The 16,054-nt window shown below is 42.6% G+C and overlaps 1 protein-coding gene across 3 annotated transcripts in view; it reads left to right on the top strand.

The window, feature by feature from the left end:
- CTPS2 (CTP synthase 2) overlaps positions 1–16,054 on the top strand; it is a 101,547-nt gene that overhangs the window by 73,758 nt on the left and 11,735 nt on the right. For all 3 annotated transcript variants that reach the window (XM_030305533.1, XM_030305532.2, XM_030305531.2), the window contains exons 15-17: positions 6,436–6,491; positions 9,376–9,472; positions 14,957–15,101. In XM_030305533.1, coding sequence (XP_030161393.1) covers positions 6,436–6,491; positions 9,376–9,472; positions 14,957–15,101 — 298 coding nt within the window. The remainder of the gene's footprint in view (positions 1–6,435; positions 6,492–9,375; positions 9,473–14,956; positions 15,102–16,054) is intronic.

Here is a 16,054-nt window from a genome sequence, read left to right as displayed (position 1 = left end):
TGAAAGGAGAGCAGGGAGAGCAGGAAATGTAGACCCCATTCTGGCTTCTGAGAGCCAGTCTGAAACCACATGCTTGGCTTGAGGAGGGACACACACACTGAATCAACATAGGGCTGAGCAGCTGGGCCGGTAGGACTGGGCTGGGAATGTAAATGAGTCAAACAGCCAGGTATAAGAGATGCCACAGCTTAAGCTCAACAATCAGTGGCAGCTAAATCAGGCCTTAGAGTCAGAGAGGCAGTAGGGAGTGGTGGGGACTGGGGCAAATTGACAAGGACTTGATCCATCAAAGGAGTAACTGCTAAAACTGATAGTCACATGAAGGACTGTGCATTCACTGTTGCCAGTCGTCTAAATTTTCAACAGAATCTGGAAATCTGGAGTTTCATGAGAAATCTCATGGTTTCTAAATGTTGGCAATGTATTTAAAGTTTTTTTTTTTTTTTTTTTTTTTTCAATGTTTATTTATTTTTGGGACAGAGAGAGACAGAGCATGAACAGGGGAGGGGCAGAGTGAGAGGGAGACACAGAATCGGAAACAGGCTCCAGGCTCCGAGCCATCAGCCCGGAGCCTGACGCGGGGCTCGAACTCACGGACCGCGAGATCGTGACCTGGCTGAAGTCGGACGCTTAACCGACTGCGCCACCCAGGCGCCCCGTATTTAAAGTTTTAAAACACCGTGTGTCTGCCAACACTATGCAAGCCAAACACACCACATATCCACACCCTGAACAACCTCTTCGTTGGACAAATACCAGCAAACACTTGCACGTACACAGAGAGTTCTAGCTCCTGGTAGTGCCTAATTAGCACAGGGCATGGTTCTGGACAGTCTTCGAAGTGACTCGAATTAAGACACTCGTGCAGCAGTTAAAAGCTATTTGTGCAAAGGCAAGGCAGTGCTGTCAAGAGGAAAGAGGTAACAAAACCCATCAGGTAGCGATTTTACCTTTTGTCCATGCCATGGGTGATTTCCTCTAGCCCCCTGGAAATAGGAGCTGTGGAGCCCAGGTGAAAGGGAAGGATCAGAAGGTACAGAATGTGGGTCAACAGCATATGGGTGATGGCTTTTAGGAGTGAAAGTGGGGGAAGAAGGGAGGGTACCGCTCTGGGCAGGTGTCTCCAGTTGAGGATAAACAGCTAGTAAACGGGGCCAGCAGAAGGCACAGAGGAACAGAGGTCACAGATGGGGAAAGGGGGAGTTACTGTGGTCCCAACTGAAGACAGATCTGCTGGGTTTTTGAGAGCAGTTCAGTAAGATAGGTTGCAAACAATGCGGATGGGAGGTTTGGATAAAGGGGAAGTTAGGGGAAGAGGGAATGGTGGGGGCAAGAATGGGGCTGTATAAATTTCAGTTTTAAAAATTTTAATTGTGGGGGTACCTGGGTGGCTCAGTCAGTTAAGCGTCCGAGTCTTGATTTTGGCTCAGGTCACGGTCTCGAGGTTCCTGGGATCGAGCCCCAAGTTGGGCTCTGCTCTGACAATGTGGAACCTGCTTGGGATTCTCTCCCTCTGTCTCCTTCCCCTGCTTGTGCTCCCTCTGTCCCTCTTGCTCTGTCTCAAAATAAATAAATAAACTTAAAAAATACTTTAATTGTGGTAAAATGCGTGTAACATAAAATTTACCATCTTAATGTTTTTACATGTGCGGTTCAATAGTATTAAGGATATTTACATTACTGTGCAACCAATCTCCAGAACTTTTTTATCTTGCAAAACTGAAACTCTATACCCTTTTAACAAATTCCTATTCCCCCTGCCTGCAGCCCTTAGCAACCACGGTTCTACTTTCTGTCTCCATGAATTTGACTACTCTAGGGACCTCGTATAAGTGGAATCATCCAGAATTTGTCTTTCTGTGGCTGGCTTATTTCACTTGGTGTAATAGCCTCAAGGTTTATCCATGTTGTAGCATGGTCAGAAATTCCTTCCTGTTTAAGGCTGAATGATATTGCATTGTATGTATGGACCATTTTTGTGTATCCATTTTTCTGGCCATAGACATTTGGTTTCCTTCACCTTTTGGCTTTATGTAGCTTTTTGGAAGGGGAAAATTTTGGCTCTGAAAAGGAGCGAAAAATAACTCAGGTTCAGTTGCTAGGATTACTAACACGAGAGTGGGAGTGGGCAGGATCATGCATAGATTAAGAATATATTTTGGGGGCACCTGGATGGCTCAGTTGGTTAAGCCACTGACTTTAGCTCAGGTCATGATCTCGCGGTTTGTGAGTTTGAGCCCCACGTCGGGCTCTGTGCTGACAGATTGGAGCCTGGAGCCTGCTTCGGATTCTGTGTCTCCCTCTCTCTCTGCCCCTCCCCTGCTCACACTCTGTCCTGTCTCTGTCTCTGTCTCTGTCTCTCTCTCAAAAATAAATAAACATTTTAAAAAATTAAAAAAAAAAAGAATATATTATGTATCGGGGCGCCTGGGTGGCTCAGTCACTTAAGCGTCGGACTCTTGGTTTTGGCTCAGGTCATGATCTCAATGTTTGTGAGTTTGAGGGCAGAGACTGCTTGGGATTTTCTCTCTCCCTGTCTCACTGTCTCTCCCCTGCTTGTGCACCCTCTCTCTCTCAAGAAAGAAGGAAAGAAAGAGAGGAAAAATAATATGTATGAGACAGAATTTACCCAGTAGCAAATTAGAGAAGGAGATGATGTAAATTGGCAAAGTGTTTTTGTTTCTGAGAAACCTATTGTACTTATTATTGGTGTCTTGCTGCCTATGTTGGGAGCATTTTATGGGTTTTAAGACTTTTATCAGTTGCTTTTCTCTAAAGCTTTGCTGGCACTTGGTTCTCAAAAAAAATTTTTTTTTAATGTTTATTTTTGAGAGAGAGACAGACAGAGCATGAGTGGGGGATGGGCAGAGTGAGAGGGGGTACCCAGAATCAGGCTCCAGGCTCTGAACTGTCAGCACAGAGCCCAACATGGGGCTTGGACCCAAGAGCCACAAGATCATGACCTGAGCCGAAGTTGGACGCTCAACAGACTGAGCCACCCAGGCGCCTAACTTCTTAAGTGAACCTTAACCTTATGTGCACTTAATCTCTGTTGCATTTGATTTTTTTAATGTTTATGTTATTTTTGAGAGAGCGAGAGCGAGCATGAGCTGGGGAGGGGCAGAGAGACAGGAGACAGAGGATCCAAAGCAGGCTCTGCACTGACAGCACAGAGCCCAACGTGGGGCCCGAACACATGAACCACAAGACCATGACCTCAGGTCAAGTCAGATGCTTGACTGACTGAGCCACCCAGGTGCTCCTGTGTTGCATTGGATTTTGTCTCCAGAAAGACTAGGATTGAAAGGAAGACTGTTGTTTTGTGGAGGATTTCCCCTGTGGCCAAGATCATGCCATGGTGTGTGTGCGCTTGATAAATCCATCTGGAGAACCGCTCTTCAGAACATGGTATCTCTACCCCTCAGTCTTTTCACTCCACACCTAGATACCCTCCACATTCAGCAGCAGCTAGCATCTTGCCTTGTCATTGACTGTCCTCCTACAGCACTTTCAGTGACAGTGTGGATCAGTGGTTCCTAGCCCGGAATGCACAGGGAGGAGGCACTTTGTAAAAACCCATATGCCCAGGCACTCTCCTGAGAGTAACCAAATCAGAATCCCTGGGGCAGGGCCCCAGAATGAGCATTCTTGGTTTGATTTTGTTTTTAAGGTGTTTTCTTTCTTTCTTTCTTTCTTTCTTTCTTTCTTTCTTTCTTTCTTTCTTTCTTTCTTTCAAGATTTTATGTTAAGTAATCTCTGCACCCAATGTGGGGCTGGAACTCACAACCCAGAGATCAAGAGTCCCATGCTCCACTGACTGAGTCAGCCTGTGCCCTGTAAGGTTTCAAATAGAATTGGACTGCTAAGATTCTGAGCTGATTCTCAACATATAGTTTTAAAGGAAATTTTAATTTTTTTCATGGATATGGCAAAGGATTAGTTTTGTTAATTCGTTCTTGACAGATTTGTAAGCCATTGGGAGAGAATTTGAATGCAAAAAACAGTATTTCCAAAGTTCTGAAACCATATTTCATCATATCCCCTGTATATATATTTCTCCCCCATATATATATATATATATATATATATATATATATATGAGAGAAAGAATGCTTCATTCATTAAACAAATATTTATTGATTACCTGCTTATGTGCTAGACACTGGTTATAAGAATTGAAGGGACAAGTCCCCATCATGTCCATCATCTTCCTGCTTGGATTTCCTAGTCTAGAGATAACAATAGCAATCACATGATTTATTTACAACAGCCCTATGAAATAGGACTATTGTAATTCCCATTTTACAGATGAGGAAGCTGGGGCAGAGAGGTGAAATAATTTACCCAAGCCACATATGCATTAAATGGCGTAGGGGACTGGTGCAGTCTCTGTTGCAACTATTCCACACTGCCATTCTAGAGGGAGAGCAAGCCTAGACAATACATAAATGAAGGGGCGTGGCTTTCCCAATAAAACTTTATTTATAAAAGCATATATATAAATATATATAATTCCTTATATCGTAATGTGGAGATTTTTGCCATTTTCCTCACCATCTGTCAATATTGGCAGGCTCTGTTATTGGATTTCTAGGTCATCTGTTGTAATGGAAAAAGCAGAGAGGAAATTTTGGCCCACAGGAGGAAAAGGTCAATCACAAAGTCAGAGGTCATAAGGGAATCAGGATCCTTTCAAAGTTAGGTCCAGAGCATTCAAATGGTTTCTCTTGTAACTTCACAATGATACATACACTTCTTCTTCTTTTTTTCCCCCCAACTGGGCATTATTGTGCTATTAGTTTCCATTTTTCCTTTCATTTTTATGAACCGATAGTTTGAGTACAAAGGCTCTGTCGTGAACGCATGTGGTAAATATTCACTATCATTAACATCATCACCAGGGAGCTGCATCTATAGGGACAAAATCGCAAATAGAAGTTCAGTTGTGATAAACGATCATATCAGTCATGCGAGAATACAACTGATGTGAGCTTTATCCGAGTCAAAAATCTCAAAGGAGGCACGAGGCATTTGGTCTGTCTTGGTGGGAACACCCTGCCTGCAGCCTCGTGACGTCTTGGAGAGTCTGGTGACCCCCTGCCTGTTGAACTGAGCACTGCCGGCCATTCTGTTGTAGTTGGACGATGCGCTCCAGCACCATTGGCGGGTTTTCTCTGTGTGCCGGGGGTCTGCGTCATGATGGCTGGCGCTGAGGGGGTGGCTCTTGGCCTCTCCCGCTGCTCCAGTGTTAAAACCCGCTTGGTACCAGTGCCGTCCTGCTTCTGCACATGATCCAGGGGGGCCCGCTCTTGAGAGGGGTCTGGTGACGGATGCCACTGCTATCCGCCTGACACTGCCGTCACTGGGCATCCCCCCGGTCACTGTGACCATTGCCAGATTGGTCATGCCCCACATGCTGCCCTGGGCTGCAGCACCTGCAGTGACATGGGCATGTTTTAGCAGCCCCGCACGTGATTGTGAGCCATGCACTCCTGGTTAAGAATTGTTGACTCTTGGTTTCAGCTCACATCATGATCTCTCCGTTCATGAGTTCCAGCCCCGTGATGGGCTCCATGCTGACAGTGAGGAGCCTGTTTGTGATTCTCTCTCCCTCTCCCTGTCTCTCTGCCCCTCACCTGCTTGGGCTCTCTCTCTCTCTCAAAATAATAAATAAATAAATTTTTTAAAAAACTTAAAAAACCCCAGAATTGTTGGTATAGATGTGCTCTCATTTAATCCAGCAGTCCTCTATTCCTGACTCTGGGCTTGTTTCCAATTATCCGCTGGTAAATAATGAAGCAGTGCACATCTTCATGGTGAACTCTCTTTGTTTCTATTTTCTGGGGTAAATTCTTACAGGTCAAATGTTAGAGTCGAAGGACAGGCTTATTTTTAAGGCAGAGTGCAAACCAATTTGGCCACTACACTGAGGTGGCTGGTGTGGTGGAGAAAGCATGGACCAGGTGCGGGGCGGGCCTGGGCTCAAGACAGAACTGTGCTGCCAGCGGGGTGGGGCCTTGGGCAAGTCCTTCAGTTTCGTTTCCGTTCCTTTGGTTTTGTTTTGTTCTTTTGTAAAATGAGCCCTGTTATGAATCTGCACAGAAGGGATGGTGCAGACGTTACTCCCCCTCTCAGTACTGCAGGTAGGTGTATAAAAGGAGGGCACATCTCTTGGACTCCACGGTGAACTTGTCTAACAGAGAGCTTCCCTTTATGCGATGGTGATGGCGTACTTGAGAATTGTTTTAGGATTTTGAAGCTATTCCTATTCTGTACTGTAAGAGAAGAAAATCTAGATTAGTATCTGGAGTCCAGTTAATTCTTGGGCCTCTAACATATGGATAGAGATCAAAGAGATGTTCCCCATACATATGCTATCGATGTGATTCCAAAACTGATTACTTTGATTTTAATTCCATTCTTGTATCTTTATAGGGAAACTTTATGGTGATGTTCCTTTTGTAGAAGAAAGGCACAGACATCGGTATGAGGTATGGCCCACACACTAAATTACTATGGAATGTAGATGCTTAGTTAAAGGAACTCCGGTGATTACAAGCAGACCTCTGGAAAAGGTGTCCAGCTCTGTGGTATCCATTGGGCTCAGCCCTTCTTGGCTTTTCAAAGGCAAAATCTTTAAGTATCTGCACAAGGGACATTATCAGGGTTCTATGTTACCCTAACTGTTGTCTCCTAGACCAAGGTAAGGTCATCATCTTTATCCTTAACCCCCTGCCCTTTATTTTGGAAGGTTTGGGTAAAGGGAACTTACATCTTCTGAACCGTATGTCTCTCAGGTTAGGGATGCATCTCTGGGTATCACATAATGAGTTCTTGGTTTGGGAACCTGTTTGGAAATCTACATTGAGCAAGAGCCTTAGTGTCACATGATTACTAAGAGTGACTGTTGAGATTGTCACATGAGAAGCATAGGTTCCCCAAGATGCAGACTATCTATACCAGAATTAATTGGTGTATCAATTGTGATGCTTTTGGCTGGGAAGAATCAAAATCCCTGCTTGTTATTTACTCAAACCAACCTCAACAGTAAAGAAACTAGTTATATCAGATAATAGGTAGTTCAGAGGCTGGGCAGGCTCCAGGCATGGTATAATCAGGGCTTCAACTATCCCTGGGATTCTCTTGGCCTTACCCTTTTCTGGGTGTTTACCTTGTCCTAGGCTGGTTTCCCTCATAGATGCAAGATGGCTACCAGCTGCAGCTGAGGCAACACGCATCTCTCCTAGACATGGAAGTTTTTCTTCAGTCTGATTGGATCAATACAGATCACTTGCCCACCTCTGAACTAGTAACCATTCCAAAGGCAAAGCTAAACCAGGTTTAAACCTGAGTTCTTGGATCATTCATTAGCCGAGAGGGATAGGCTTATCATGTTGGCTTAGACCAGTCAGGACCAACTTTTAGAATGGGGGAGATGGAATCCCATGGGTCATGTGGGGGTAGAGTAGATGCCAGGACAAGTCCACGGTTCTGTTTTGAGGGAAGACCGCTGGGAGTCGATGCCGGGTAGGCTATCAACAGTGTCACTACAATTAGGGAACACTTTGCTGAGTATAGGCCATTTTTGGTCTTATTTCCATTGGGAACTGGCCTACCTGGTGGGACAAAAACTATTGAGCTGCTTTGCCTAAGTGGTAGCTAAAAGGTGTGAGAATTACTGTGCACACAATACTGTGGCCATCCATTCCTCCATTCTTCTTGTGCCTCTGATATGCACTGGAGATGGGAGGGGGAAACACACACACACGGTCTCTCTCCTGATAGGGAGCTTACATTCCAATGGACAGGATTAAAAAAAGATAACAGAAAATATATATCAGACAAGGTCCTTATATCTAGAATATATAAAGGATTCTTAGAACTGGATAATAAATAATGGCAAGGATTCTGATTAGATATGTCTCCAAAACAGATATACAAATGGCCAATAAGCAAATGAAAAGATGTTCAACATCATTAATCATCAGGGAAGTGCAAATCAAAACCACAAAGAAATACCACTAGGTATGGCTATAGTCAAAAAAGATGGATAATAACAAGTGGTGGTGAGGATACACTGTTGGTAGGAATGTAAAATGGTGCAGCCACTTTGGAAAATCATCAGGCAGTTCCTCAAAAAGTTAAATGCAGAGTTACCATATGACCCGGTAATTCCATCCTTAGATATATAACCCAAGAGAAATGAAAACATACATGCACACAACTCATATACAAATGCTCAAATGCTCAAAGCAGCATTATCCATAAGAGCTAAAAAAAAAAAAAAAAAAGAAGGAACAACCAATATCCACCAACTGATGAATGGATAAATAAGATGTGGTATATCCATACAATGGAATTATTTGACAATGAAAAGAAATGAAATATTGATGCATGCTACTACCTAGACGAATCTAAAAATGTTATGCTAAGGAAAGAAGCCAAGAAGCCAGTCACAAAAGACTACATATTGTATGGTTCCATTAACATGACAAATCTAAAGAGACAATATGGATCAGTGGTTGCCTAGGGCTGGTGGGGAGGTGATGAGGGTATTAGGGGATGATGGTTAAAGGGGATAAGGTATATTCTTGAATCAATTGTGGTCATAGCTGAAATCCTCTGTGAATATGTTAAAAATCATTGAATTGTACACTTTTAGTGGGTGAATTGTATGGTATGTGAATTATATGTCAATAAAGCTGTTAGAAAAAGGAAAAATAATTACAAATTATGAAAACTAACCTAATGTTAGAAAAATAACATAAAAGCCTATGGGGTTAAGATTGAGGACGATAGGTGGGACCCCACTTTGATTTTAGGTGAGCAAGTGCTTTCTGTGGAGAGGCTGAAAAGTTTCGGGAAGGACTAGGGATGAGATGAACGAGGAAAGGGGCTGTGTGCGCCAGGTCATCCACCTGTCATCTGTAACCAATATTCTAGCAGAAAAATTGCTCTAAGCTTCTCCTTAGAGTTTTTATGTAACTATACGTAGAGAAAGCATTGGGGTGAGTCTCAAGGGAAATAAGATAGTTTTAGTCCTCAAGCAGATTTGTGATTTGAGGAGAGATACTTAATTACACATAACTCGAAGAAGCAAATATGGTGACAGCTATAAATAGCTAATCTCAAGGCTCCAAGTCAGAAATCTGCATCACAGTCCTTTTTGAATTTCGTCTTTGAGCGACAGAGGGTGGGCTTCTCAGATTTAGGGGCTGTGATTAGCCTGTTTCTCAGGTTCATCATGAGTTTAAAAATAGGCTTTGGGAGCTGGGTATAGAAATGAGCTACTAGTTAAGAGCATCACTGAAATGGATGGACATTTTCATAAGCTGATACTTCTGCCCAAAGACACTTAATTTCTTGTTTTTCCAGGTGAACCCAAGCCTGATCAGTCAGTTTGAGCAGAAGGACTTAAGTTTTGTAGGTCAGGATGTCGATGGGGAGAGGATGGAAATCATCGAACTGGCAAGTAAGTGGGCTTTTTGTTTTTAAAAATTCTCATGGTAAACTAATGTCTATTTGTTGTTATATAGGAAGATACAATTTGATGTTGTATGTGAAGATATAAGTTGAGATTTATTTTCTTTGCTGTCCTTTTCCCCTCTCCTTGGAAATAAATACACAACTAAGCATAAATAATATGACTAAATATAAATTACATGAGAAAACAGACCAAGTGTAGTCCTAATCATTTTGGGGCCCAGTAGTCTGAATCTACCCTAAAATGATACATTGTTCTGAGTCTACCAGTTCCACTAGCAGTATGCTTCCTTACCATCCCTGCCCCCTTTCTGGGCCTTCTCCCGTTGCTAGCCTCTAGGTTAGTTGCTCTGAGAAAGGCAGGCAGCTTGTTATTGAGTAACACTTTGCTTTCTTCCTCCTTTGAGGAAGAATGACCCAGTGCCCTCCTCACTACTGGTGATTGGTGTTGACGTCTGTTGTGTTTGGGACGTGGGCGCCTCGTTGTACCCTCCTTTCTATATTCCTCTATAGCTGCCTTTCTATATTGCTGTCTGTGGTCAAGTGTGGGCCAGTCATTTGACTTTTGAACACTAGTCGCTGTATCCACGGAAGTTCTTAGTAAGACCAAACAGCACAGAGGGATTAGACTTTCGTTGAGGGAGATCACTGAAGAAGTTGTTTGTGTGTGGCCTGGGACACCCTCGAGAGCATAGGCACAAACCATACACCATTAATGATGAGACAGAGGACAGTGTCTCATTCAGAGCTGCAAAGATATGGTAAGCCCATGCTTACAACTGATCCCTACTCTTTCTCTAAGGTTACTTACTACCTGGCCCTTTACAGAAATGTTTGCCAACCCCTGTTCGGGACTCACACGTATATACTTCATTTAACTAACTTGAACCTAACATGTTCAGTTGCCTGCTTGACCTGTTTATCTATCTGGATATTCTCCTAGGACTTCTAATTCAACTTATTTAAAATTAACTTTACATGCTTCCAAACTAGTTCTTCCTCCTATTTCTGTTATCATCAATCTCCTTGTCCAGTGTTTCTCTCCCTTGCCACCATTGACATTGGGAGTGGGACATTCTTTGTGGTGGGGGCCATCCTGTGCACTCTATGACATATGGCAGCATCCCTGGCCTCTACCCACTGGATGCCAGTAGTATCATCCTCACCTCCGAAAGTTGCAACACCCCAAACCATCTGCAGACATTGCCAAATGTCCCTGAGGGACACACTCGCCCCGATTGGGAACCACTGTCCTAGACTATCAGGCTTAAAATTGGATGCATTTAGTTTTTCTTCCCTTTTATACTCCCAACTTGTAATCAGCTATCAAGTCCTGTAGATTGCGTCTCGAGAAAGGAAGACGGAGTTTGGGATTTCATTCCCATCCCTCCCACCCTGGGCCCAGTGCGTGGTGACTCCAACCCAGAGTGGTCCTAAAGCTTCTCCCTGCCTCCAGGCTCTTCCCTCTGCAACACCTCCTACCGAGGACAGGGCTGTGACTGTGCAGTGCGTGTGACACTAATTTGTTGGATAAACCAGTCTCATTTATCAAATGCTTAGTTTGTACAGGATACTCTGAAAATGGTAACATGACATTCTAGAACCTATCGTTTCAACCTATCAACTTAAAAAAAAATTTTTTTTTATGTTTATTTCTGAGACAGAGAGAGACAGAGCGAGACAGAGCATGAGTGGGGGAGGGGCAGAGAGCGAGGGAGACACAGACTCCGAAGCAGGCTCCAGGCTCCCAGCTGTCAGCACAGAGCCCGACTCGGGGCTCGAGCTCACAAACCGTGAGATCATGACCTGAGCTGAAGTCGGTCGCTCAACCGACTGAGCCGCCCAGGCGCCCCCCAACCTATCTACTTTAGGCTACAAATATTCGGGACTACTTACTCTTCTAAATGTCCTACTTCTTTTACCATCTTAGCCCACGTCACATTCCTCTATTTCAAATTCCTTCTCTCTCTCCCTTTCCTTTTCTGTCTCTAATCTGTTCAGGTATTTCAGGAGTCCTGGGCAGGGAGGAGAATTAAAGTTGGCGAAGGCTTCTTTGAATACAGTAACATGTTACCTGGACCTCAAAGAGGGAAAGCAGTGGACACTGCATGCACACTCACTAGATGCTTCTCACTCGACCCCTTGCTAGGGACTCTGCGTGCCTTATTTAAGTGACAAGGCAGGTGATGTTATTCCCACTTTTCAGAGAAGGAGATTGGAGTGCAGAGAGGATAGATAACTTGCCCAGGGCCATCCAGCTAGTCACAGGCACGGCTGGAGCCCAACCACAGCCTGTGACCACCTCTGTGGATTTTATTGTTCCTCTTGTTTTCATTGGACATTCCACTTAAGATTATCAGTCCGTGCCTGAAGTTTTGAATTAGGGTATGGAGATGCATTTCCTGTAGTCTTTCTGATGGAAATGCCTATCATTTAGAATTTTTATAAGGTGGATCACTCTTTGGGGTTGAAGTCTCTTAAATCTTTCTGGCATGTGAGAGGGCAGAGAATTTCTTAAGCAGATAACTATTTGTTTACTTCATTCAAGTACGTACTTTCTTTTAATTCTCCTGGCTCTCATTATTGTCAGCAAATTCTTAGATGCCTCTTTTATCGCCTGGATTTAGATTCCCGTTGATACTTGCAAATCTCGTGCGTGTTGGAAAGGAAATGAGAGACGCTGTGAAATCCTGCAATTTTTAAAAGTTGATTGCAAAGAAATTTATCTTATTAAGGAAAATTCCCCCCAAAGATTCTGATCTTAGCTACCCCTTAGAATCATATCCATGAATCTCAACATTCCTAAAGGGGTTCTAAAAGGAAAAACAAAGCTTGAGATTAGTATAACGTCAGAATGTGATTCAAAGCAATTAAGAGCACTATTTAACAGATATTTTACCTGACTGATATAGAGCATCATGAAAACAAAAACTTTTTAGGTTCTTTCCTCATTTTGGCATATGGGATTTTTTTTTTTTTTTTTTTTTTTTTTTTTTTTTTTTTTTTTTTGGAGAAAGTGATTCAGAACAGTGGTCCATTCATTCAAATATTTTGTCCCTGGCTATGACAGACTCATTGCTTGGCTTCTGTGTGTAGTTGTACAAAAAGCACAATTACTGTCTGCTTCTTTCAAAGACATCCCTACATGCTGTGCTGTAAGAGTCATTGCATATTAAATTTAAAGCTACATTGCTTAGTTTCTTTTCTAAGAATAGATGGTTTCTTCTTTTCTTGAGGGGACACATTCCTGGGAGAAGGTAGCATTCTCCTCACCAAGCTTTCTTACCTGAATGTCCCTGTAATTCAAGGAGGCTTCTTCCTAGATGTGATGTAGAGGATTTCTACACTGGATTTTTCTGGACTCAGAGCTGTCCAATTAAACTTGCTGCCATGGTGGCCTATTCTGCCCTGTTCAGTATGGTAGCCACTAGCCATGTGTGGCTATTGAACATTTGAGATGTGCTCAATTAATTTGAATGAATTTAAATAGCCACATGTGGCTGGGAGCTGCCATGTTGTATAGCAAAGCTTTAAATGATAACCTTACAAGAGTGGGCATTTCTGTTCCATCATCATTCCTCACTGTTGTAACTTTGGGTCTCCGGTGGTAAGTGATGGAGATTTGTGATTTTGAATTCCATACTAGATTTTTATTTATTTTTTATTAAAATTTTTTTTAATGTTTGTTTATTGATTGAGAGAGAGAGAGAGAGAGAGAGAGAGAGGCAGAGAGGCAGAGAGAAAGGGAGTCACAGAATCTAAAGCAGGCTCCAGGCTCCAAGCTGTCAGTGCAGAGCCCGATGCAGGGCTCAAACTCACGAACTGTGAGATCATGACCTGAGCCGACTGAGCCACCCAGGTGCTCCTAATGTTTATTTATTTTTGAGAGAGAACGCGACAGAGCATGAGCAGGGGAAAGTCACAGAGAGAGGGAGACCCAGAATCCCAAGCAGGGTCCAGGCTCTGAGCTGTCGGCACATAGCCTGATGTGGGGCTCAAACTCATGGACCGTGAGATCACGACCTGAGCTGAAGTTGGACGCTTAACTGACTGAGCCACCCAGGCATCCCAGATTTCCATACTAGAATTTTAGTTCATTTGATAAAGCATCTTGTTGAAAGCTTTAAAGTTATATTTACTTCCCCCTATAAAACTTATATTCTGGCATCTTCGGTTTGATATATATAGCAATTAAAATAATTAAAAATTATTTTTAATGTTTATTTATTTTGTTTTGAGAGAGAGAGAGTGCGAGCAGGGGACGTGCAGAGAGGGAGACACATAATCTGAAGCAGGCTCCAGGCTCCAAGCTGTCAGCACAGAGCCTGATGTGCGGCTTGAACTCAAGTGCTGTGAGATCATGACCTGAGCCAAAGTCAGGTGCTCAACTGACTGAGCCACCCAGTTGCCCAAGTTAAAATAATTTTTAAAGTAGGGAATATAGCACTGACCATGTTCTGTACTCTAGTGATTATGGGATAAGAGGGTTGCTGGATTTCTAGAGAGTTGCTTGATTAGGAACTGCTTCCTAATCGGGGGAAAAAACATAGTTTTTGAGAATTCTGATAGGGGAAAGAATTTGCAATTCTGTACAATTTCTACCGAGATTTGGAAATGTTGCCCATTTAATTTTTTCCATTCTAAAACAAGATTCGTGTATTTAAAAGTAGCTGGTAAAGCTACTTTTCTCTTCTTATTACATCTAAGAGAACTTGAATTGTTCGTGTAGGAGATTTGACAACCCTTGATATGAAAATCGCTTAACTTCCCCTCCACCCCCCCCCAATGATGTAAGGAACATATGCTCATGGAAAAGTTTCACATGATAGGGAAAAGTATAAGGAAGAAAATAAAAATATCTTGACCTCTTACCACCTTGAGCCGTTACCACCATTAACACGTTGAAAGGCCATCCTTTTATCACTCTGAGTCTCATAGTCACAGGAGATAAGTTGGCATAGGCTAAAGTAGGAGTGTCAGTTTAGTTTCATGGTGCCATCTCTGATTAATACCCGCAAGTACTTGCTGCATTCCCTCCCCCCCCCCCCACCCCCACTCTTCCCTTGGGAAAGGTAAAGACCTTGTAGGAAATGGCCTGAAGCCAGCTAAGAGACAGAATGACCTACAATTAGCCTAGAGCGAGAAGGGTTCCATTGAAATGGAGCCAAGGTAAGTCTATGAAGTGCCTTCAAAAAGCAAGCAGACTTTGGGCAAGCAGGATTCATCATTCAAAAGTTTGGCTTGACTTTGCTCATGCTAGCACCTTGCACAGATAAAATGCCAGATCTCTTATTAAGTGAGATGTGTTTTGCCGTGTGAAATTCTGCTGTGAAGATGACTCATGAAAGTCACTGGCAATGATAGCAGGTTAATTGTCTCACTGTTTGATGTGTTTTCTTGTGAAAAGATAAGACCTTGAAAGCAGCTCTCGTGTTTTTCTGCTTCAATTGCATCATGATTATTCTCATTTCAGATCACCCCTATTTTGTTGGTGTCCAATTCCATCCTGAGTTTTCTTCTAGGCCGATGAAGCCTTCCCCTCCATACCTGGGACTATTACTTGCGGCAACTGGGAACCTGCATACCTACCTGCAAGAGGGCTGCAAACTGTCTCCTAGGTAACCAGCTTACTACTCCTAGCCCCATCCCAAGCTGTGCTTACCAATGTCTTGGGCTTCTTCTTCGTCTTTTTTTTTTTTTTAGGTTTCTCATGAAATTTAATATCATTACAGGATTTTTTTAAAAGTGACGAGTAATTTTTTCTTTCTTAATGATCATAATTTTTTTCTCTGAATGAAAATGATTTCTTCACATCTACAATGGTAGCATGTCAGCTTTCCAAATCATGCTGATGCTGGGTATTATTTTAGAAATTTGTGTCATTTTGATAAGTGAAAAATGGGATTTTCTTGTGTTGACTCTTTGATTAATGAATACATAAAAATGTTTTGTGTTTATTTGCTTTTTTAGGAATAGCCTGTTCATACCCTCTGCTCTATTTTTTCCTTTTGCTATTATATCCTTTTTCTTACTGATTGGTAAACTCATTATATATAAAGGACATTAATCCTTTCTTAGGTTGCAAATATTTTTTCAAAGTGGGTTTGTTTGACTTTTAAATTGTTAATGGTAGTTTTCATTTTCCCTAGAGAGTTTTCAGTTAGGACTTTATATAGTCTTTATTTGTGTGTGTGTTTTTTTTTTAAGATCCTATTTTTCGGGGTGCCTGGGTGGCTCAGTTGGTTAAGCGTCTGACTCTTGATTTTTGGTCAGATCATGATGTCATGGTTCATGGGATTGAGCCTCATGTTAGGCTCTGTGCTGACAGCATGGAACCTGCTTAGAATTCTCTCTCTCTTTCTCTCTCTCTCTCTCTGTCGCTCTCTCTACCCCTCCCCTGCTCACATGCTTGTGCATGGGCTCTCTTCCTCTCTCAAAATTTAAAAAAAAAAAAAAAAGAAAAAAGATTTTATTTTTCAGTAAGCTCTACACCCAACATAGGGCTGGAACTTATAACCTTGAGATCAAGAATCACATGCTCTACTGACTGAGCCAGCCAGGTGCCCTTACT

Source organism: Lynx canadensis, chromosome X (genome assembly GCF_007474595.2).
Source record: "Lynx canadensis isolate LIC74 chromosome X, mLynCan4.pri.v2, whole genome shotgun sequence".
Taxonomy (NCBI): domain Eukaryota; kingdom Metazoa; phylum Chordata; class Mammalia; order Carnivora; family Felidae; genus Lynx; species Lynx canadensis.
This window is presented reverse-complemented; position numbering and strand designations above follow the sequence as displayed.